Source organism: Vespa velutina, chromosome 4 (genome assembly GCF_912470025.1).
Source record: "Vespa velutina chromosome 4, iVesVel2.1, whole genome shotgun sequence".
Classification (NCBI taxonomy): domain Eukaryota; kingdom Metazoa; phylum Arthropoda; class Insecta; order Hymenoptera; family Vespidae; genus Vespa; species Vespa velutina.
Window position 1 is genome coordinate 1,506,716 of NC_062191.1, and position 22,696 is coordinate 1,529,411.

The 22,696-nt window shown below is 32.0% G+C and overlaps 1 protein-coding gene and 2 long non-coding RNA genes across 5 annotated transcripts in view; 1 reads left to right on the plus strand and 2 right to left on the minus strand.

The window, feature by feature from the left end:
* LOC124948726 (CYFIP-related Rac1 interactor B) overlaps positions 1–19,093 on the plus strand; it is a 28,015-nt gene extending 8,922 nt beyond the window's left edge. For 2 of the 3 annotated variants that reach the window (XM_047492768.1, XM_047492767.1), the window contains 6 exons: positions 12,400–12,536; positions 12,839–13,063; positions 13,581–13,915; positions 16,029–16,108; positions 16,700–16,826; positions 16,981–19,093. In XM_047492768.1, coding sequence (XP_047348724.1) covers positions 12,452–12,536; positions 12,839–13,063; positions 13,581–13,915; positions 16,029–16,108; positions 16,700–16,826; positions 16,981–17,118 — 990 coding nt within the window. In that variant the 5' untranslated portion in view covers positions 12,400–12,451 and the 3' untranslated portion in view covers positions 17,119–19,093. Of the gene's footprint in view, positions 1–7,672; positions 8,265–12,399; positions 12,537–12,838; positions 13,064–13,580; positions 13,916–16,028; positions 16,109–16,699; positions 16,827–16,980 lie in introns of those variants that run through there. The other variant, XM_047492765.1, reaches the window with a different exon arrangement.
* On the minus strand, positions 3,995–8,300 carry LOC124948731. The gene is made up of 2 exons (XR_007100814.1): positions 8,033–8,300; positions 3,995–4,090 (listed from the first exon to the last, which is right to left on the minus strand). It is a non-coding gene; the product is annotated as an uncharacterized LOC124948731 (long non-coding RNA).
* On the minus strand, positions 10,456–19,890 carry LOC124948730. The gene is made up of 3 exons (XR_007100813.1): positions 19,658–19,890; positions 11,756–11,922; positions 10,456–11,695 (listed from the first exon to the last, which is right to left on the minus strand). It is a non-coding gene; the product is annotated as an uncharacterized LOC124948730 (long non-coding RNA).
* Positions 19,891–22,696: the final 2,806 nt, after the last annotated feature.

A 22,696-nucleotide genomic window follows, 5' to 3' on the forward strand; every position in this document is an offset into this window, starting at 1 on the left:
TCGAGAGTTTAATGTGTCTCTAAGAGTTTCGCGTTGAAAGGAGAAAAGCTCGTTAAATCGATCGGTTGAGAAATGTCGAGGAAAGCAACCAACCATCACCGAATCTTTCCTGTGAAGGTCTCCTGTCTTTCTCTCTCTCTCTCTCTCTCTATTTTATATATATATATATATATATATATATATATATATATATATATATAACTCAATATGTTCATAGAAAGATTTAGTATGGGTTATACGTGAATATAAGTTCGTTCGATGAGAAAATGGAGTAACCTCCATTTTCCTCTTTCCTCTTTTTTTTCTTTTATTTTTTTTCTTTTCTTTTTTCCTTTTTTTTTTTTTTTATTTCTCTTCTTTTCTTTTTCCCATTCCTCCCTGCATATATATATATATATATTCTTTGGTTTCTTTATCGACGACGAGGAGCTTATCACGAAAATCGAAGAAGTAACGAGTAGTTCTTATCTTGAGAAGAACGTTTCTCTCCTTTTCATGATTTTCTCTCTCTCTCTCTCTCTCTCTCTATCTCTCTTTCTTTCTTTCTTTCTTTTCCTCTTTCTTTTTATCTCTATCGCTATCTACATCTCTTTCTCATTTTTTTTTCCTTTTTTTTTTTTTTCTTACGACAAAGCACTAACTAAAGGAACAGCCCTTCTCGAAGTTATTTCTTCTTCGTTGAAAACTAGGCTACGATCTCTAGATTCTCGATTTCCAATTGTTATTTTCAAAACGTTTTCGATCCGAAGGATAAAAAGCAACTTTTATGAAGAGAGAAAGAGAGAGAGAGAGAGAGATTAAGAGAGAGAGAGAGAGAGAGAGAGAGAGAGAGAGAGAGAGCTATGAAATAGTTTGTTATTTGGATATTTTGTAAAAAATTAAAAATGAATTTGGTTTCTGCCATGTCTCTTTCTCTCTCTCTCTTTCTATTTTTTTCTCTCTCTGTTTTTTTTTTCCTTTAATCCTTTGTTATTTTTTTTTCTTTTTTTTTTTTTATTAATCATGAAAATTCTCACGCACGTATTAATACAATGATTCTTATGAAAATATTACAACATCCTCGTTAAAACTTAACAACAATTTCACGTGATTTATGAATAACATCCTATCGTAATGTTATAGACAACTTTGATCGTATTATGTGTGATATATGAATAAGACATTCTTTTTTTTCTTTTTTTTTTTTTTTTTTTTTTTTTCAATAATAATCGATAAGACTTCAAGGATTTATGAATAAATATTAATGTTCGGTGTTATTCAAATCTTAATATCGTATTCCATATAACTTCATCAAAATATATTTTTATTAGTTATATATGATTATATGAATGTAATTTTTTATTTTTTGTTAATTTATTTTTCTTTTTATTTTCATTTTTTTTCTTTTTTTTTTTTTTTTTTTTCTCTTTTTCTTTTTAATACGGAATCAATAAAGTGCAACGTAAAACCAGTTATTCGATCGGTGAACGTTCAAAGAGAAATACTACAACTCTTTCATTTATAATATTATATCAGATCGATTAACTATAAGATATGTTATAAATTTCTATCGAACAAAGTATCATCACATTACACGTATATATTGAAAAAGTGTCATTGAAATTTATGTTTGAAATTTCGAACGAAGATACGATTAACGACGAGTTAGGTCGCTTTCGCGAATGAAACGTGACTTTGACGATTTCCTTCCTCTCTCTCTCTCTCTCTCTCTCTCTCTCTTTCTCTCTCTCTCTCTCTCTTTTACTCTCTTTCCGTTTCTATATATCCGTGTTAATTAATTTGCCCGGTTGTTAAAGAGGACAGGGCCATAGGAGGAAAAGAACTGACACGTTTAAATCGTCCAACAAAGGAGCGCGAGTTAGCGCGTGCTGTTCGAACGAACGAACGAACGAATGAACGAATGAACGAACGAACGAATGAACGAGCTCGCGGAGGACGGAACAGAACAGAACAGAACAGAACGGAACGGAACGGAACAGAACATAACAGAATAGAGAACAGAACATAGAACGAGTTACGTGCTTCGCTGACATTTAAGTCTCATATATGCTCGCCTTATTAAGCACGCACGTTGCGCCTGCCTGTGTGCGATTTGCGAGGCGTTGACGAGAGGTGCTTGTATTTTTTAAAGTGATACGGCGAGACATTTTACATACATATATGTACATACATATCTACACTTACTTATACAACCAATATATATATATATATATATGGTGTATAATGTAATACACATTGAAGAATTTATTTGATTATCACCACAGCGTGTCTATGAATATATATATTTATATGCGATGTGTATGTATCTATGTATGTATTTATGTATGTATAGATCTATAATTATTTGCTTATCGTGTGTATGCATATATATATATATATATATATATATATATCTATAGTTATTTGCTTATCTTAGGCACGTGTATCCGTACGTATATATTTGTGCAGACACGTACATAGTTGTGTATTTTGTTGTATAGATATATCTTGAACACGCTTAGAAACATCGCTAACGATGGTGTCTCGTCAAAAAGAGGAAGGCGAAACAGAGGAGGGAGCAGGTGTTACATATCGTAAAAAAATTTCATCCTTCTTCTGTGCTTACCATTCTTTCAACGTTTCTCCATCGGGAAAAACACGTTGATGGGGATATGTCAGGCCTCTGTACTATGATACCTTTGGATTTGTCACCTTTGGAAAGAAAACAAAGTCAAAAACTATTGTAGAGATATATTTTCTCTCTTTTTCTTTTCTCTCTCTCTCTCTCTCTATCTTTTTTCTTTTCTTTTTTTCGTAAAATCGTGAAAAATGTGTTTTCTCACTTTTAACTTGAAAGTTTTTCGTGTCATTGCTAACAAACAAATTTTTTCTCTTTTATTTCTCGACTTCTTTCTTTCTTTCTTTATTTATTTGTTTATCGCCGATAATTATGTACTACGATATAGTAATTGAAAAACAAGGTAAAAGAGAATAAAAGAATATTGATGGAGTACTACAAAAGAGAAGAGAGAATTGGATTGGATCGATCCCACTTACTATCTACGATGTAACATTCTGAAGAGGTTAATAAAGAGAGAGAGAAAGAGAGAGAGAGAGAGAGAGAGAGAGAGAGAGAGAGAGAGAGAGAGAGAGAAAAGAGAGAAATAGAAGGACTCAATTGATTTGCTGGAATTGATGCACAAAAAGGCCTTTAATAGGTGTCAATTATCCTCGCCCACGGTTTCCGACGATTATTCAATCGTGAACGTTCAAAGAGAGGTGCAAAAATCTTTTCGGCTCGATATCGTTGATATTATATTTAAAAAGTCCTTTCACGAACGGACAAGATTTCACGAGGATGTGTAGGTGGTTGGGAGGGGGGGGGGGAAGGGCCCAAATATGATTAGATTAGATTAGATTTGATTTCATCTGATTTGATTTTATTCGAATGAATTTTTTATATCTCCTGAACGCAATCAATAATACAAAAATTAATCTCGTTCTTTTCCGTTTTCGTTCACTTGCTTATCTTTTTTTTTTTTTTTTTTTTTTCGTAGATCTTCTTCCACTTTCTGTTTCTTTTTTTTTTTTTTTTTTTTTTTTTTTTTTTTTTTTTTTTTCTTTCTTCATTCTCCTCTTAACACGTGATCAATTAAGACGCATCTTTAAGCCAATTATACAATCGCGAATCGTTCGTATAGAGATGCGAAAATTTTTTTTCCGACTTGACGCCATTTATACGTCAAAAGGCTTTCATGCACGAAACGTTATCACGAATTTCATTCCGTTCGATTCCATTCGATTCGATCCAATTTGATTTGATTTAAATAAATTTTTCATCCCTTCACAGTCACGAATCAATAAGAATTATTAGCTTCAACATTTTCCTTCATTATTTTTTCTTTCTCATTTCTCCTTTCATTCCTTTTTTTCTTTCTCTTTTTATTTTCGATCGTGGAATATGATTTCGTGGTTTCGTTTTTTTTCTTCCCCTTCTTTCCTTTTCCTTTATTTGTTTTTTCTTTTCTTTTTTTTTTATTTTTCTTTTTTTTTTTCTATTTATTTACGGTCTCATTCATACGATTCGTTCGTCGAGTACTTGTAAAATAGCCTGGAAATACAAGGAATATATATATATATATATATAAACGACGACGAATATCGTGATATTCGAGAATGTATATAATGGAATAAAGTCATAATGTTCTATATCCGGTTGGTGGCCGACGTGAAAAGTCGGTCATGTTAATGGGAAAAGGAAATTTCGTAGCTAAGTAATGAGTGTTAATGGAACGTGGATCGTTCGAAATGTGATTTTGCGAGATATCGATAAAAAAAAAAAAAAAGAAACAAAAAAAAGAAACGAAAGAAACAAAAAAAAAAAAAAAGCGTTTCGGTTAGAGAATGGGCCGTAACTAATGAAGGATTAATTAGGCCATCGCTTTTGTATATGCACCGTGTATTTCTATATCTAGAGCTTGACACATTTCTCTCTCTCTTCCTTTCTCTCTCTTCCTTTCTCTTTCTATCTATCTATCTATCTATCTATCTATCTATCTATCTATCTTTCGTCGATTCTCTACGGACCGTTTTGTCGATAAAATGGAACGCGAGCTATACGTTGGTTTCATCCAAAAAACGATAGGGAAAGAAAAAGAAAAAAGAAAGAGAGAGAGAGAGAGAGAGAGAGAGAGAGAGAGAGAGGGAGAGTAAAAAAGGAAAACAGAGAAAGAGAAACAGTACGATAAAAGAGTTCTTAAGTTTCACGGTGAATAAAAAAAGAAGGAGAAAAAAAAAGAAGAAAAAAGATTATAGAAAAAGAAAAACAAAGTAAGGAATATGATGATAATGATAATGACGATGACGATGACGATGATGATGATGATGATGATGATGATGATGATGGTGATGACGATGATAAAAAAATATTCTTAGAAAAGTAAAATTATGATCGATCTATTATTGTTCGTAAGAGTCTTTAATTAATCCTTAAATATGTTCTAGAAAATTTATAAATTTATATTCTATATATACACACACATATATATATATATATATATATATATATATATATATAATATAAATATCCTTCTTCTTGCCTTTTCCTCCCCCTCCCTTCCCCCCCCCCCCTCTCTCTCTCTCTCTCTCTCTCTGATGTCAATCTCTCCTCAAGTAGGACGAGAATCACAGTTCGGCCGTGTAATCCTAGTCAAAGGCTGTTTCCTTCGGATTAATAAATAAAAATATATCGTCGCGTAATAGTGGTGGAGAAGGGGGTGGGAAAGGGGGTAGGTAGGTAGATAGGTAGGTTAGAAGGGTAATGATTGACGTCAAAAAGAAAATAATAATAATAAAAAAAAAAAAAGGAGGAAAAAGGATAGGGGAAAAAAAAATCAGAAAAGAAGAGAAAGGAAGAAGTAAAAAAGGAAAAAAGAAAGAGAGAAAGAAAAAAAAAACAAAAAAGAAGGAAAATAAAACGGATAGGAGGGAGGATGGAAGAAGAATGACGTCAGTATGATCGATCATCTTTAATAAATTTCATGCTGGCTCGACTGTGTTATATCAAAACCTACGAGGATAAGCCTAATCGGTATATAACGATAGAACGTGAGTGAGAGAGAGAAAGAGAGAGTGAGAGAGAGAGAGAGAGAGAGAGAGAGAAAGAGATAAGTTCGATAGTAGTACGATAAATCGTGTTCGAACGGGTTTCGAGAATGCATAAAGAGATAGTGAAGTGAGAGAGTGAGAGAGGGAGAGAGAGAGAGAGAGAGAGAGAGATAAATAAATGTATCATATATCCGATACGTTGAAATATTATTCCAATGTACAAGGTACTCCCAGGGTCTTTTACCAGATGGGCGTTAAGTGAAATAATTTATTTATAAAATAGGTTGAGCGTGAGTGCGAGAGAGAGAGAGAGAGAGAGAGAGAGAGAGAGAGAGAGAGAGAGAGAGAGAGAAAGAGAGAAGAGAGAAGAGAGAGAGAGAGAGAGACAGAGAGAGAGAGAGAGAGAGAGAGAAGAAACGATGGTTTCAATGAGAATATAGCTAAAAGTACGAAAAAGATATTATTCTCCAATGACACAGAATTTCAACGGAGCATGATACTCGAACAAAACGTCACTTCATATCGACAGTTCTATCTCTCTCTCTCTCTCTCTCTCTCAACGTCGTATAGACCTCACGTAAGGTCACCTCGATCCCTTCCACCTGTCGTGAAAGTAAATCGTCTTCCTTCTTTTTCTTTTTATTCCTTTTTATTTTCCATCCTCCTTTTGCCATCTTTTTTTTCTTTTTTATTTCTCTTTTTTTTTTTTTTTTTTTTTTTTTTTTTACCTCCGAGTTCGAATCCTCGAAAACGAAAATACAGAAAAAAGTAGATATAAGTATTATATAAAAAGAAAATATATGAAATTTATACAATAAGAAAAAATCACGTATATATATATATATGTATATTTATTTATTTATATTATTTATTTATTTATTTATATTATTGATAATAAATACAATAGGACCTTTTAGAATATAGTATAGTAGTCGATCCGATCCTTATCAAATCGAACTGTGTTTATCGTTGGTGAATAATCATTGACGTGGAAACCGTACGATAAGTGAAATGTTTGATCGAACAAATCGATTTTATCTCGATTATTTTTTATTTTAGCTCGACTAGTTGGTCAACACGAATGTTTACTCAAACGCCTAACGTCATTGAATTCTATCTGTTTCCATTGTCCTACATTCTTCTTGGAACTTCTAAAAATATTCCAAAACCGGCAATGAGATCATTATACAAATTTCTTGTTTGTATGTAAAAAAGAAAAAGAAAAAAAAGAAAAAAAAAAGAAAAAAGAAGAAAAGCAAATAACAAATTGTAACAAAATGGCTGTAAGTACGTCGATCGTAGGGGGTTATTTTTTTCCCTCTTTTCCATCGATAACCAAAAGTTTTTCATTTTGAAAACATTGCTTTACATTTTATTTGAATAAAACAATATATTATACCGAATATAATGTTAAACGAATATATCGATTTATTCAGGATTACTCAGCTGGTCGACGGTTTTAAAAGCCATTAAATTAACTTGAAACTATTGGAAAAATAAAATATATATATATATATAATATAAAGTGAAACTAATATTGCATAATTTTTTACGATACATTTTAAAAATTATATCGATTTAATTCAAGATAATGTTTAGATCGTCCGACTATGTCTTAAATAAAAGAAATTCAATTAACTCGAGAGTATTTGACAAAAAAAGAAAAAGTAAAAAAAAGAAAAAAAAAATGAAAAGAAAGAAAATTAAAAATCAAACAAAATAAAATAAAAACTAATATAGTTTCCTAAAAAAAAATATCTAAATTCGTTCGAATGCATATATGTATTAAATTTATCTAAGATTATTTCAATAATCATCATTGACAGCGATCTTGAAAGTCATTAACAATTAATTCGAAATTATATATAACATAAAATCAAACTATAGACAACGTAGTTTCTTAAAATATATCAAAATATATCGATTTATCCAAGACAATCGTTTTAATCGTTTGACAACGTTATATATATTAATTAAAACAATTCGATTATCTCAAAACTATCTAACAAAAAAAAAAAAAAAAAAAAAAAAAAAAAAAAGAAAAAAAAAGAAAAATAAAATAAACTAAAATTAAATAAAATAAACTAAATTAAACTAAATTAAATTGAACTAAATTGAACTAAACTGAACTAAAATAAAATCAAATAAAATAAAAGATAAAAAGGATGAAACCAAAAAGCAGACATAGTTTCCTAAAATATCCAAATTCGTTGGCGAGGTGTTTAGCTTTGGGGTCACAGTGCGAGAGAGAGAGAGAGAGAGAGAGAGAGAGAGAGAGAGAGAGAGAGAGAGTTTAGACTGGATTGCAAAGACTAAATTTAAACTTTGGGTTCGAACACTTCGTGGAATTCGAAATTCGGGCGGTACGAGGCGGGTACGAATAGGTACGCCATCTTCTTGTTGAATAAGGGAAGCAACCCCCGATTGATTTTTCGCGCGTACGTACCGCTGCCGGCGCGGCGTTTACCAAATAAGGAAGAGGACTCGAACCGCGCCACTACAAAGGGCCGGCGTCGCGACGCTCAACATGGCCGCTTGCACCGACTGACAGTTGTTGCTCCTTCTTCTGCACGGCGCGTACGTTCCTCATTCGTGCTTTATTTATTCAATTAGAACGAGCCAGAACGAGAAAATATATCATGCGTCGTCGTTCGCGATTACGTCGCGATTCCGCAACGGTGAGTCCGTCGAAACGTGTTCCAAAAAAAGAAAAAAAAAAGAAAAGAAAAGAAAAAAGGAAACGAAAAAAAACACACTTTGCGATTCTTTCGTTCTTATTCTTTCTTCTCGTACGTTCCTTTCGATAATAATAGTTTTTCTTTTATTTTCTTTTTTCTAAGTAGATATATATATATATATATATATATATATATATATATATAGAGATATTTTTTTTTCATCTCATTTCCTCTTACGTTTGTGTTGTGTATCCTTCGATCGGATAATATTTGTTATTTCCTATTTTCTTTTCTTTTTTATTATTATTATCATATTTTTTTCTTTTTCTTTTTTTTCTTTTTAAACAATTATAAACATCTTCGAAAACGAAGCAACTCCAAATCGCATTCGCAATCGAATTCATTTCCTTTGCCAATAAAAATTGTTCGGACGAACATTATTTATGAATCGCATATTCATACATGTGCAATTTGTGTTATGGTTCTTTTTCTATTCACATCGTTTTTTCTTTCTTTCTTTCTTTCTTTCTTTTTTTTTTGTTTTTATGAAAATTGTACTCTTCTACGTGGATTCTTATGTGCTTCTTGTAATTATCATTGTTATTATTTTATTTTTATTTTTTTCTTGACAGTGATATTGTTTTTCTCGGAGTAAAAAATTTTGACAATGGCGTTGATAAATCGATTTTTACAATTTAATTATATCGAGTTTTTGTGAAAATTTTGTCGACCATAATCGACGACATGGACTTTAAGAGTTCCGAAACGATCATACATAGTTATAATTTATACATACATATGTACATACATACATACATACATACATACATACATACTTACATACATACATACATATATACATACATATATACATACATGCATACATACATACATACATACATACATACATACATATGTTGTAGGGAAATAACCGGTAAAGTTCATTGTTCCTTGGAGACGAGTTCGTAAAGAGAGAGAGAGAGATAGAGAGAGAGAGATGGAGAGAGAGAATGAGAGAGAGAGAGAGAGATAGAGAGAGAGAATGAGAGAGAGAGAGAGAGAGAGAGAGAGAGAGAGAGAGCAACGTACGGGGTTTAATCCTCCTGTGATATTTTCGATAGGATCGATTAGTCGATTCGATGTGTCAGGATTAATAAAAATATATATATATATATATATATATATATACTTTTATAATCGATTTTTTCTAAATATTGAAAAGAAATTTTTACACTTTTATAAAAAAATTTAATCCTAACGATAAATATCGTCCTGTTCTTTAACAAATAAAAAGGGTGGAGATGAGAAGGGGAGGAGAGAGAGAGAGAGAGAGAAGGAGATTGGGATCATTGTAAAAAATTCTTTTTAATTTATCATCTATTTAGACACTTATGTCTATTTAATCGGATCGATTTGTTATTATCGATAATAAAAGACACATCGAACACAATCGTACGTATCGCTCCATTAATCTTAACCTCGATAATAAAATCAATTGAAATTGTTAGATGTATATATTATAGATTTATAAACGTGAACTTACACATAGTTAGATCGAAAGATTTCATATAAATCGTGGAAGATCGATATCCGATCGTCGATAGAATTTTAATAAACATGATTCCTGCAATTGGCATCGTAAATAGTTACATCGAATATGTCGAAGATGATAAAAATGCGATTAATCAAAAAACGTTGATTGAGTTTCCATGGTTCATTGGATCGTTATTGGAAGATGATATCAAATTTATAATACATTAGTAATTATGCATAGACGATATCTAATTAGTAATAATGCATTAATAATAATAATTAGTAATAATATATAGACGATACCTAATTGTAATACATACAGTATGTACAATCATTGTGAATAATTTTCTTTCTTTCTTCTTCTTTTTTTTTTTTTCATTCGATTTTTTTTTTCGATTCAATTTTATCAATCCTACGTAAGAAAAAAGTTTTGTTAACGTTAAAGTTTCATTTATTCTCGAATTAATTATCGATATATATATATATATATATATATATATATATATATATATTACATTAAAAAAAAATTTTTAATGTTTTTTTTTCTCCTTTTTAATATATATATATATATATATATATATATATATATATATATATATATATATTATTGATACGTTTATGAACGATGCCTTTGATAAATAAAAACATGTTGATTACATTTTTCCCCGTAATTAAATATAATTCAAATGGCTTATAAATTCTCGTTTACGAATGGATATAGAATGTACGCGCGTTTACAATGGTTGCATGTGTAACGTGTAAATAAGTGTCGTGAGGACGACGAAATCTCTCGGTGAGATTTTCACCGCGTATAATTTTAGATCCCGTCACTGCGAATTTCTCTCTCTTTCTCTCTCACTCTCTCTATCTTTCTCTTTCGTCTTCTTCTTAGTAGAACACAATACTTAATTTTAATTTGATATCAGGAGGAAAACGTGGCTAGAGATTTCTAACAAAATCATGAAATACTCCGTTATTGTATTTTAATCGTTTACCGTTAGAACTACCGCAATTCGTTCCGTTTTATGTCATGTCACGTTTAATTATTTTCATCGTGTATATGAGAAAAAGATAGAGATAGAGATAGAGAGAGAGAGAGAAAGAGAGAGAGAGAGATGATTAAAACGTGACTCGGATAAGAAAAGTCACGTAAAGTATATTATCGATCGAATATTTTATTAAAAGCAGTTTGCTTAGTTAGACGAAAATAGAATTTCCTTGGCGTACATTATATTAGATTTACGTTCCTTTTACTAATAACACCTGCAAGACGAAGACTCTTATGGATAATAGTAGACATATGGTGCGGCATAGATTTCTCAAATAATATTTATTAATTAATAAGGTACGATTTCTCTCGAGAGAAATAAACGTGACTTTCGTGTTTTTATTGAAACGACGAAAGCAATTTATATAGAAATACATTTTATCGTTTACGAAGGATAATAATTTTCTTATTTTCATTATGAGTAAACTTATGTACGTACGTACATAATGTGTACATAGTTACGTACGTACGTACGTGATGATCTTCGTACTACATTTTGAAAATGTCAATTAACATGTGGTTTCGTTAATAATCAAACGGAAATTATTACATAGCATAACTGCCGGACTAAATAGGATAATACATATTACTTAGGACTTACATACATACGGTAGACCGCAGAAATTGATTTTAATTATAATCGATTCTCGTTCGTGCCATAATAAATTTAGCAATTATCCTAGAAGATCGGTTCTCCCCTTGTCGATTATTTCGTAGCTAATTCGTTCGTGAAAGATCGTTTGGTGATAACTTCTCCTCTTTCACCTTCTCCTCCTCCTCCTCCTCCTCCTCTTGCTCTTCCTATTCCTCTAGTGCATTTAATCCTCTTCCTCTTCCTTCCATTATCGGACTATATTCAGGTGAGGTCAGCAGCAAGTTTCATTCGTTGGAATTAAATGAAGGTTCATACCTCATCGACGAGTTCGGAGAATCCATTTATTCTGCGGTTTCGATACGCGACTATCTCTCCCACTTTTTATATTGTCCTCCATCTCCTTCTCCTCCTCCTCCTCCTCCTCCTCCTCCTGGCATATCTTTCTACCCTTCGAAGGTAACGCGCCAGTTGATACACCTCCTCTATGCAAGATTAACGTTTCATAACTGGCAAGCTGTCTGTCGAGTAGAGAGTAAAAAAGAGAGAGAGAGAGAGAGAGAGAGAGAGAGAGAGAGAGAGAGAGAGAGAGAAAGAGAGAGCGAGAGAGCTTGTTCTTCTCTAACCTTTGACCTTTGCTCTTAAATTTTTAATTAATCCTTTGAATAACGAGTACCGAGTGTAAATAGAGTAAATACTCCTTTTCTCTTTCCCCCCCCCCTCCCTGCCTGTCCCTCCCCCTCCCAAACTCATTCATTAGTCGTAGTCATTTTTTCATGTTTTTTTTTTTTTTTTTTTTTTTTTTTTTTTTTTTTTTTTTTTTTTTTTTTTTTAATATTCTTTCTTCTTCTTCTTTTTGTTTTTTTCTCTTTTTATTTATTTACATTTTTTGGTTTTTTTGTTTTTGATCCGCGATTTTCTCGGGCGGTGTAAATATGATCCTTTACTTTTTGTCATTTTAGATGCCCTTTCTGTTGTAAGTCGATCCTGACCAGAAGGAACTGGAGATTCAGGATGGGAAAGCTTTTGAGTCTTCTGGCTCGGGACGAGTCTACCTGTTGCACGCCTCAAAAGTACGACGTCTTTTTGGATTTCGAGAGTAAGTTAATTTTCTTTCTTTTTTTTTTTGTTTCCCTTCTTCTCTTTTCTCTTTTTTTGCTTTTATTTATTGTTGAATCGAAGCGAAGCATTCTCTCTCTCTCTCTCTCTCTTTTTTTTTCCTTTTCCTTCCTCTTATTCTTCTTCCTCTTGTTTTTCTTTCTTAAATTATTATTATTATTATTATTACTGTTATTATTATTATTATATATATATTTATTTATTTATAGATAATTTCTTTGTTAATTTATTTCTTAAATATTTATTTGACAATAGCCAATGGATTGAATAATTTATTTTTAGACGCACAGCCCTCGGATATCGAACGTGAGACATTCGATGCCGTTCAAAGAGTCCTGAAAAATTCTGAATCTATTTTGGAGGAGATTCAATGTTACAAAGGTGCAGGGAAAGAAATAAGAGAAGCAATATCGGCCCCTACGGAGGAGTGCCAACGAAAGGCTTACTTGACCGTAGCACCGCTCGTAGCGAAGCTCAAAAGATTCTACGAATTTTCTTTGGAATTAGGTTCGTCCGTTTCCATTTCCTTTCTCATTATTTTCTTCTTCTTTTTCTTCTTCTTCTTCTTCTTCATCATCTTCTCCTTTTTTCTCGCTTTTCTTTGATCGTGAAAAAAATATTAAAAAAAAAATATATATATATATATATATATATATATATATTTATTTAAAACTCGAAAAAATAAATTTGTATTTGTTCCAAATTATTTTCCATAAAAAAATATAAATATTTATCAATCATCGATCGAATATTTCTATAATTATTTTCGAGTGATCAATAAATTTCAAGATCAATAAATTTCTAATGAGAGATTGTAAAAAGAAAAAAAAGCAAGAATAAGAAGAAGACGAAGAGGAGGAAGAAGAAGAGGAACGAAGAAAAAGGAAAAATTTCTTTACTCTTATTTGTTTTTTAATTTTTTTTTTGTCTATATCTTTTTTTCTTTCTTTCCTTTCTTTCTTTCTTTCTTTCTTTCTTTCTTTCTTTCTTTCTGCACTCTTATCACATCCTTTTGTTCGTTTAGAAAGCGTAGTACCGAAAATACTTGGACAATTATGTTCGGGAAATTTAACGCCAACGCAACACCTGGAAACCCAACAGGCTCTTGTTAAACAACTCGCTGAGATTCTCGAATTCGTTTTGAAGTTCGACGAGCACAAAATGAAAACGCCAGCTATCCAAAATGATTTCAGTTACTATCGTAGGACATTGACGAGGGCGTCGTTGACACGACAGGATAATGCGGAGAAGGATTTAATTGTTGGGAATGAGTTGGCCAATCGAATGTCCTTGTTCTATGCCCACGCAACCCCAATGCTACGTGTTCTCAGTCACGCGACCATTACTTTCTTGATGGACGTAAGTGCTTTTCTCTCTTTCGATTATTCGACTATTTTCTCTCTCTCTCTCTTTCCTCCCCCCTCATCCCTCCCATTACACCTTTTTGTCTCCCTCCCACTTTGTTTTTCCCTTTTTATCTCTTTTCCTCTTTCTTTTTTTATTTTATTTTTATTTCTTTTTTTTCCTTTTTCTCCTTTTTTTTTTTTTTCCTTTTTTTTTGTTTTTGTTCTATCAAATATCTACAACATTTCTATATACGTAAATATGTGCTCGTCCATTTTCTTACCTTCGCTTATAGTATCAACTTTTATTTATTTCGTTGCAAAGCATATCTCACTCGTTCAAATGCAATTTGAAAATCGTACGATGAAAATGAACGTATTGAGAATAAAAAATTCAATAACATCGAAGAATTGTCGTATAATGTTATAATGTCCTTTTATCTTTTCTCCATCATCTTCTTTTTAATTGGATTGAAAATTAATTATAATTAGTCGAGAGAAATGTGACGTAGGATCTTAAGAAAGAAAAAAAGAAAAAACAAAAAAAAAAGAAAGAAAAAAAAAAAAGAAGAAAAGAAGAAGAAGAAAAAAATAAAAGGGAGAGAGAAAGGAAAATAAAAGGGTCTAAAAATCTCAATGAAAATTAGAACTCTCAAAGAGAAGAGCTCTCTCTCTCTCTCTCTCCTTCTCTCTCTCCTTCTCTCTCTCTCTCTCTCTCTCTCTTTATCCCTTTCTATCCCTATCTATCTTTTTAGTGTTATTACTAGGTACAAACCATAAAATAAAATAAAATAAAATAAAATGAAATAAAATAGAGAGCGAGAGAAATTAACGTTGGTGCGAGAGAAAGTAATGACGCGAAGGCACTAATTCGTTCTACTTACGCAAGATAATCCAGCTGGTAATGAATTTTCGTTTAGTAACGCCTATCACAAAGACGTAATTAACGAAGTTACGCGACCAAGAACAAGTTCCTCTTTATTAAAGACGAAGGAATAATGGTTTATACGATAAGTATATATATGTATGGTATATGTATATAAGATATATACTATATATACTATATTATATAGTATATATATATATATATATATATATATATATATATATATATATATATATATATATATATATATATATACCTATAAATGTACTTTGATGTGTTGGTACAGCTGAGTCACGCAAGTATTACTTTCTTGATGAACCTAAGTGGTCTCGCTTATTTACTTCGCTTCATTTTACCAAATCGAAGATGCTTTCTCTCTCTCTCTCTCTCTCTCTCTCTCTCTCTCTCTCTCTCTCTCTAGCATAGCGCTATTATCGTCTATATCGGTGTTATTATCGGTCATTGAACCATTTGAACATCAACAATCATTAAAAATAACTAGTTAATTTTGTTTCCCTTGTCATTTGTCAAATGACATATTATCCCTCTTTTTTGTTTTCTTTTTTGTAAATTTTGTTTTTTTTCCTTTTTTTTGCAAATTCCAACTTCGTCCTCTCAATTCATTTGATTTCGCACGCGAGAGAAAGAGAGACAGAGAGAGAGAGAGAGAGAGAGAGAGAGAGAGAGAAATGACAGGGAGTTTAATAAAAGCGAATTTTTAGCGATTGTCATATCAAAAACTGGTGGATTGGAGTGAATGAGGGAGGGAGGAAGGGTAGAGGGATGGGTTGAAGGGATAGGGAGGGTGGTGGTAGGTGGGGAGGTTAGAAAACTAGAATTAAAAGCGTTCGATCCGACTGTTTGCTCTGGCAAAGTAGAAAATTGACAGGCATCGGACGTTGGAATTCAGATTACATGGGGCTCACTTTGAGCCATTATATTGAATAATGGGGAAGGTGGGTTGGGTTGGTAAGTAAATGTTAAGTACATACGTACATGCATATGTATATGTATATATGAGTATATTTTCAGGCAAAAAAAAAATCGATAATACGCCTACCGTCAGTACGACGTCCGTCACGAAAATACATTTTCACATATCACCATTCTTCGATGTTAGAATGAAAATTCATATTGGAATTTATTTATTTATTTATTTTTTTTTCTTTTTTTTTTTAAGAGACTTTATATATTCTTCGTTTTGATTTTTCTTCCTTTTTTTCTCCTTTCGTTTATATTTTAGAACGAAGATATACCGAGGGAGAATATCACTGAAACTCTTGGGACGATGGCTAAGGTCTGTTTGAGAATGTTGGAAAATCCGTAAGTAAAATTTTTTAACTTTATCAAATTTCATGTAGTACATTATATACATATATATTCGTATTGTAAAAAATGTATGTTTTGTAAAAAAAAAAAAAAAAAAAAAAAAAAAAAAAAAAAAAGAAATAGTTGAAGCTAATTCATATTACGAATTAACATAAAATTTATACCTTTGATCAATTCACAATGAATATCTATTAACATCAATATAAATTTGTTACAAGTAAATTTATTTCAACAATCGATATTTATTGTCGATTGATTTTAAAATTGTGACGAATTCGTTTTGCGAAAAGAAAAAGGAAAAAAAGAAGAAGAATAGTTGAAGCTAATTCCTATTACGAATTAACATAAAATTTATACCTTTGATCAATTCACAATGAATATCTATTAACATCAATATAAATTTATTATCAGTAAATTTATTTCAACGATACGATATTTATTGTCGATTGATTTCAAAAGTGAGGCAAATCCATTTATTGGCACATACGAGAATCATAATTCTTTTGATTCTCTCTTTCTTTTTTTTCTCTTTCTCTTCGTCGTTATTCATTTAACATAAATACGACAATTAATTTTATCTCGTAGCAATCTATTGGCCCAATTTCAACGTGAAGAGACACAATTATTTGTATTGAGAGTTATGGTAGGCCTTGTGATACTATACGATCATGTTCATCCTCAAGGTGCATTCGTCAAAGGTTCGAACGTTGACGTGAGTATAATATCCCTTTCAATGAATGCATACTTCATCCGTACGCTTGTCTGTCGGAGAAAAAAAGAAAAAATAAAAAAGAAAAAAGAAAAAAAAAAAAAAGAAACAAAAATTTAAACATTATTAATCCCATCTTTATTTTACTTAACGACAGGTTAAGGGCTGCGTGAAATTGTTGAAGGATCAGCCGCCATATAAGAGCGAGGGCCTTTTAAATGCGTTACGTTATACGACGAAACATTTGAACGAGGAGAACACACCGAAAAATATAAAGAATCTATTAGCAGCATGATTGCCGAAACAACGCGGTTGCTGCATCAGAAGTTGATTGTAAGTGACCGCGAATATTCTGGTACGAAAGTCTCTAAATACGGAGAGGTCTCTAAATCATTTTTTATCGGCGTCTTACGACGGACACAACGAGTTAGCTGTGAGAATGAATGAACGAATGAATGAATGAACGAACGAACGAAAAAAGGAACGAACTAAGTAGAAAGGAAAAGTAGAAAGGAACGAACGAAAGAAATAGAGGAACGAAGGAACGAAGAAAAAAAGGGGAAAGAAAGTAAGGAAGGGATTGAGGAAGATAGAAGAGAAAAGAAAAGTGAAGACGGGGGAAAAAAAAAAGGAACGTATGTCCGTGTGTACGCCATTGATTATCCCTTGTGACCTCTGGATCCTAAAAAAAAAAAAAAAAAAAAAAAAAAAAAAAAAAACACCACCCCTCTATTGTGGATGCTGACTATGGCTAACTGGACCACGAAGTCTTTCGAAAATGCGTTAAAAAGGAAAACAAAACAAAACGAAAAAGGAAAAAAAACAACAAAATAAAAGAAAACGAAAAAAAAAGAAATAAATAAATAAATAAATAAATTAATGAATTAATTAATAAATAAATAAATAAATAAATAAAGCTGCCTCTCTTGAGTCAACTGCCAGATTTTAATCATGGCGATTGGCACGTTGCTAGAAAAGGAAAGAAAATACACATATATATTGTAGACGAATGGTAAATTGGACATTTTTCAGAAAAACGTATTCGCGTGATCGTTTGCAAGCGCAATCGTTTTTCTTTTTGTCCTTGTTTTTCTTTTGTTTCTCTTTCTTTCTTTCTTTTTTCTTTTTCTTTTTAAAGCGTACATTCGAATCCGTTCTCCAGTTTCGTTTTCGTCCGATGAAATTTTTTTTCTTGCTTTCTTCTTCTTTTTTTCTGCTTTTTTTTCTGCTTTTTTCTTTCTTCTTTCTTTTTTTTTTTTTTTTTTTCGCGAGAAACAAACATCGGGCACGATCGATTTTATCCCACACCAACGAAAAGCTCGTGGACGAATTATAATATGGGTTAAGGGGGCGGGGGAAGGGAAGAAATTTTTCGATTCGAATGTATAATAGAACAATTCGATTATTGATCGTTGTTGATTCATTTTACAATGATTACTATGATCGTCTGTTTATATAAGCTTTAGATATTCATCTTCCATTTATTAATATTATTATTATTATTATTATTATTATTATTATTATTATTAAGATTAATATTATGATTATATGATAATTATTATTATCGATTATTATTATTATTATTATTATAATTATTATTATTATTATTACTTTTTTTTTCTACTTCATTTCTCTATTATTACGTCGTTTATAATAGATACTATTTGTCGTGGGGAAAGAATTTAGAAAAAATTCCGATTAAAGGTCGCTCATTGATATTATTGCGCCCTTAAAAAAAAAAAAAAAAAAAGAAAAAAAAAAGAAAAAAAAAAAAATCGGCGCGACCCGTTAATTAGACCATATCATAGTGTATTTTAGGAATAATTCCAATTACGAAACTTTTGCGAGATTTATTAAGAGAGAGGTTTAATCACGTTGTGGATATTGTGCAGATCTTTAGCTCTTGTTTTCTTTGTTATTCGACGGATAAAAGTTTGAAAGGTGGAGAGAGAATGAGAGACAGACAGACAGACAGACAGAGAGAGAGAGAGAGAGAGAAATAGACAAAGGATGGAAAACATATAGAATCTCGATAAGGAAAGATTCAGTCAAAACATAAAAAAAAAAGAAAAAAAAAAAGAAAAAAAAAAAGAAAAAATAAATAAATAAATTGTTAAAGTCGTCGAAACGAAATACTGCCAGCGAAAGTTCAGCGAAAATAAATTTCGAAAAAAGATTACCATTGTCAAATTGATTTCATTTTTATGGTAAAGAAAATTATTTTTCCTTTTTTTTTCTCTTTTTTTTTTTTTTTCTGACAAAAAGTGAAACGAAACAAAAAAACAAAACCAAAAAAAAGAAACAAAACAAGTATATTCGACTCGAGAAAAAATAAAAAAAAGTAAAATGAAAAAAAGCTCTTTTTACCTGAAACGAATCCTACCTGACGTTGAAGAAATTTTTTAATCGAAGGATAAAACAGACGAATGAATGACATTAATCGACGAACAATATTTACGGTAGGATTTTTGTGAAAGAGTTAGAAAGAACGAAGTACCAAAGAATAATTATTGTACAGCGTGTAAAGAAGACAGTGTATGTCCCTTATATCTCATTGTTATATTATTTTTTATCATTATTGTTAACTTAACAGCTACGAGATGAGAAAAGCAAGTAATTTATACTTTATAACTGCCGATTAGAGAGAGAGAGAGAGAGAGAGAGAGAGAGAGAGAGAGAGAGAGAGAGAGAGAGAGAGAGAGAGAGACCGAAAGATGTATGACCGTATGACACATTAGCGGTACAATATCAATGTTTTCACGAACTTCTCAAATTTCACGAACCTACGAATAAAATAATTACGAACATTATATAAAATAATTTCTCTTAAATACCTTCGTGTGTTCCTTTTTCTTCGGATTCGAAACGATGTCGTCTGTTCGGATGCTCGAGGCCGAATTAGATTAAATAGGTCGTTCTGTTTATAAATTCATTTGTTTACTTGGACAGAAGAAATGAGTGAGAGAGAGGGGGGGGGAGAGAGAGAGGGAGATAGAAAGGTAGGACAAATAATATTTCTCCAATTGGTTCGAACGAACAGGAATAGGTTTCGTTCCTAATGATAGGCAATAATCTACAGAGTGTAAGAAGGTATACGAGATTGCATACCCTTAGGGACAACTAGATGCGCCTGTAGGTAAGCAATACGTTCTACTTTCTTGCATATGCAAAAGTAAAGCTCGTAGGTATCAAATGTTGCATACTTTCGGGCGCTCAGTCGGTATGTGATCCAATGTTGATCTTGACGAAATATTTTCCCCTAGATTCAGATGATAAATAAAATACTTTGTTCCCACACACTCTCTCTCTCTCTCTCTCTCTCTCTCTCTCTCTTTCTATCTCTCGGTAATAGCATTCATTATTGATTATACTCTTACTTTTTTTCATCCATTTTCTCATTCCGACCGTTGGTAATGAAGTTTTATACAATTTTCTTTCATATAGAACGAAAGAGCTAGTTTACGAGTAAATTTGCTCGTTCGATGGTAGGTGGCCTTAGAAAAAGAGAGCGCCATTACACGGCGCCACGGTGGTTATTAAGGCGCAATTCTTTAAATATTGATTGAAAGTGGGTGAAAGTCGGTGGGTGGGTGGTAGTTCGGGATGGAGGGTTCTAGAGGGGTGAAAAAGACGACGGCGGAGGTTGGACGAACCGGCGAGATGAGATGAGAAGGTGGACGAGAAGGGGAGACCGTCTATAATATATGATGGGCGCGGTCGCTTTCTATGGATTTCTTTTCCATTATAAATGCAGATCTCTTTAGTTGATCAATTTCTAATTATCCTAACGTATTATAATATTTACGAAAATGTAAAAAGAAGAAATTGAAAAATCGAATTCGTAATTGAATCCTATTTGAAAAATTTCAAATCAATATTAACGTTTCATTGGATTCGATCAAATTATTTCTTTTTTCTTGTCATTTCTCTTTCTTCCAATTTCCTTTCTATTTATTTATTTTTCTTTTGTTTTTGTTTTTCTTTCTTTTTTTTTTTTTTTTTTTTTTTTTTCTTTAACAAACCATACGAATTAAAAACTGATCGATACAATAACATTCTTTCGCGATTATCTAATTAAACGTTAAATTAAACTTTGAAATACTTTGATCGTTAATCAATTTCCTTTCAATTTGATAAAGGAAATTTCATTTAGAAATCTTTGATCTAATTAATTTCAAATGAACTTATTTCCCCCGAACGTTCGTTCGGCTTCTACATCGTCGTCTGTTCTACGATAAATTTTAAGATATTATAGATTGACCGTTCGCATTTAAGAAAGGGCAGCCATGTTTTTCGAAAGGCGTCCGAGAATGTCGGGCCGCTTTTGTTTTGCCTTTCGCGCAACCACCACCACCACCATCACCGCCATCAGCACCACCCTTGTAGGATCTCCTTTCCCCTTTCTCTTTCTTTCTCCTCGTCGTCGTCGTCGTCGTCGTCGTCGTCGTCGATGTCGTCGTCATCGTCGTCGTCGTCGTCGTCTTAGAGCGACTGCTGCGACCCTCGCCACTTTAGTCGTGCTACCTACCAACCCCTCTTCTTTTTTTTCTTTCTTTTTTTTCTTTGGACCGCACCAAAGCAACAGCAAGAACGCGCGCGCGGGAGAGAGTGAGAGAGAGAGAGAGAAAGAGAGAGAGAGTGTGAGAGAGTGAGAAGGCGATAGAGACCCCTATGGATTTTTTCCGTACCGTGAGCATCCCCCCACCAGCCACTACGGCGACCCTTCGTCGAGAATATCGTCCGCGGTATTTTAAGGGCTGACATAACCCCTGCCAGGAGAGTTGAAAAAAGAGACAGAGAGAGAGAGAGAGAGAGAGAGAGAGAGAGAGAAGAAAGGAAAAAAGAAAAATTTCAACCCTCAATTTGTTGGACTGCTTGCCCGTTTAATTGCAATATCCATTTTCTTCTTCTGGTTCTTCTTATTCTTTACGATTAGTCTTCCTCCTTAACACTTCTGTCTTCACCGTCTTTATTAGATTTTTCTTTCTTTTTTTTCTTTTTTTTTTTTTTCTTATTCCTTCAACCTTTTCGAGATCTCGAAAGTCTACATAAAGGGTTTCTACCGATCGTTTGATTCTCTGGGAATTTTTCTCTCTTTCTCTCTCTTCTTCTCTTTTTTACTTCTATCACGACGTCACAACTCTTCGTAAATAATAATACAACTAATCCATGCGACACACCCTGTACATTAATTCCTCGTACGTGCACACGGTTAGACCCTCCTCAGTTGAGCCACTTAAAAAATCTTATCCGATACGAATCGCATTTCGTTTCTTTTTATGCTCTACTTTTTTCTTTTTTTTTTTTTTTTTCTTTTTTGTTTTATTCCTTTTCTTTTTCTACTTTTGCTTTCCATTTCTTCCTTCTTTTATTTTTGATTTGATACTTTCTGATGTACTACTTCACTGTGTAATAATCGAAAGTGATTGAGGAGGATCCGTGAAAAAAAATTATTCCTTATGATATTAAATATTTATATGAAGGAATTAATATTTTTCTTGTAATATTAAAATTCATTATATTACATTGCAATTATGTATATTTTAAAAGAATTATATATATTACACTTGAGATTATTATGACGACTTATATCTTAAAAGATATATTTTAAATGAGTGAAATGTCGGATGAAAGTAAAAAGGAAAATGATCAAAAATTGAAAATAAAAAAAAAAAGAAAAAGAAGCGAGAAAAGGAAAGGAAAGAAAAACAATCTTAAAATTCTTTCCAACGGGTGAAATTATTTTTTTTTTTTTTTTTTTTTTTTTTTTTTTTGGAAAAGTTTGCCCCTACGATTTCATGCTATGTTTAAAACCATCAACGAGTATATTTTAAGATATATATCATTGAGAGATAGAAAGTGAGGAGGATAGT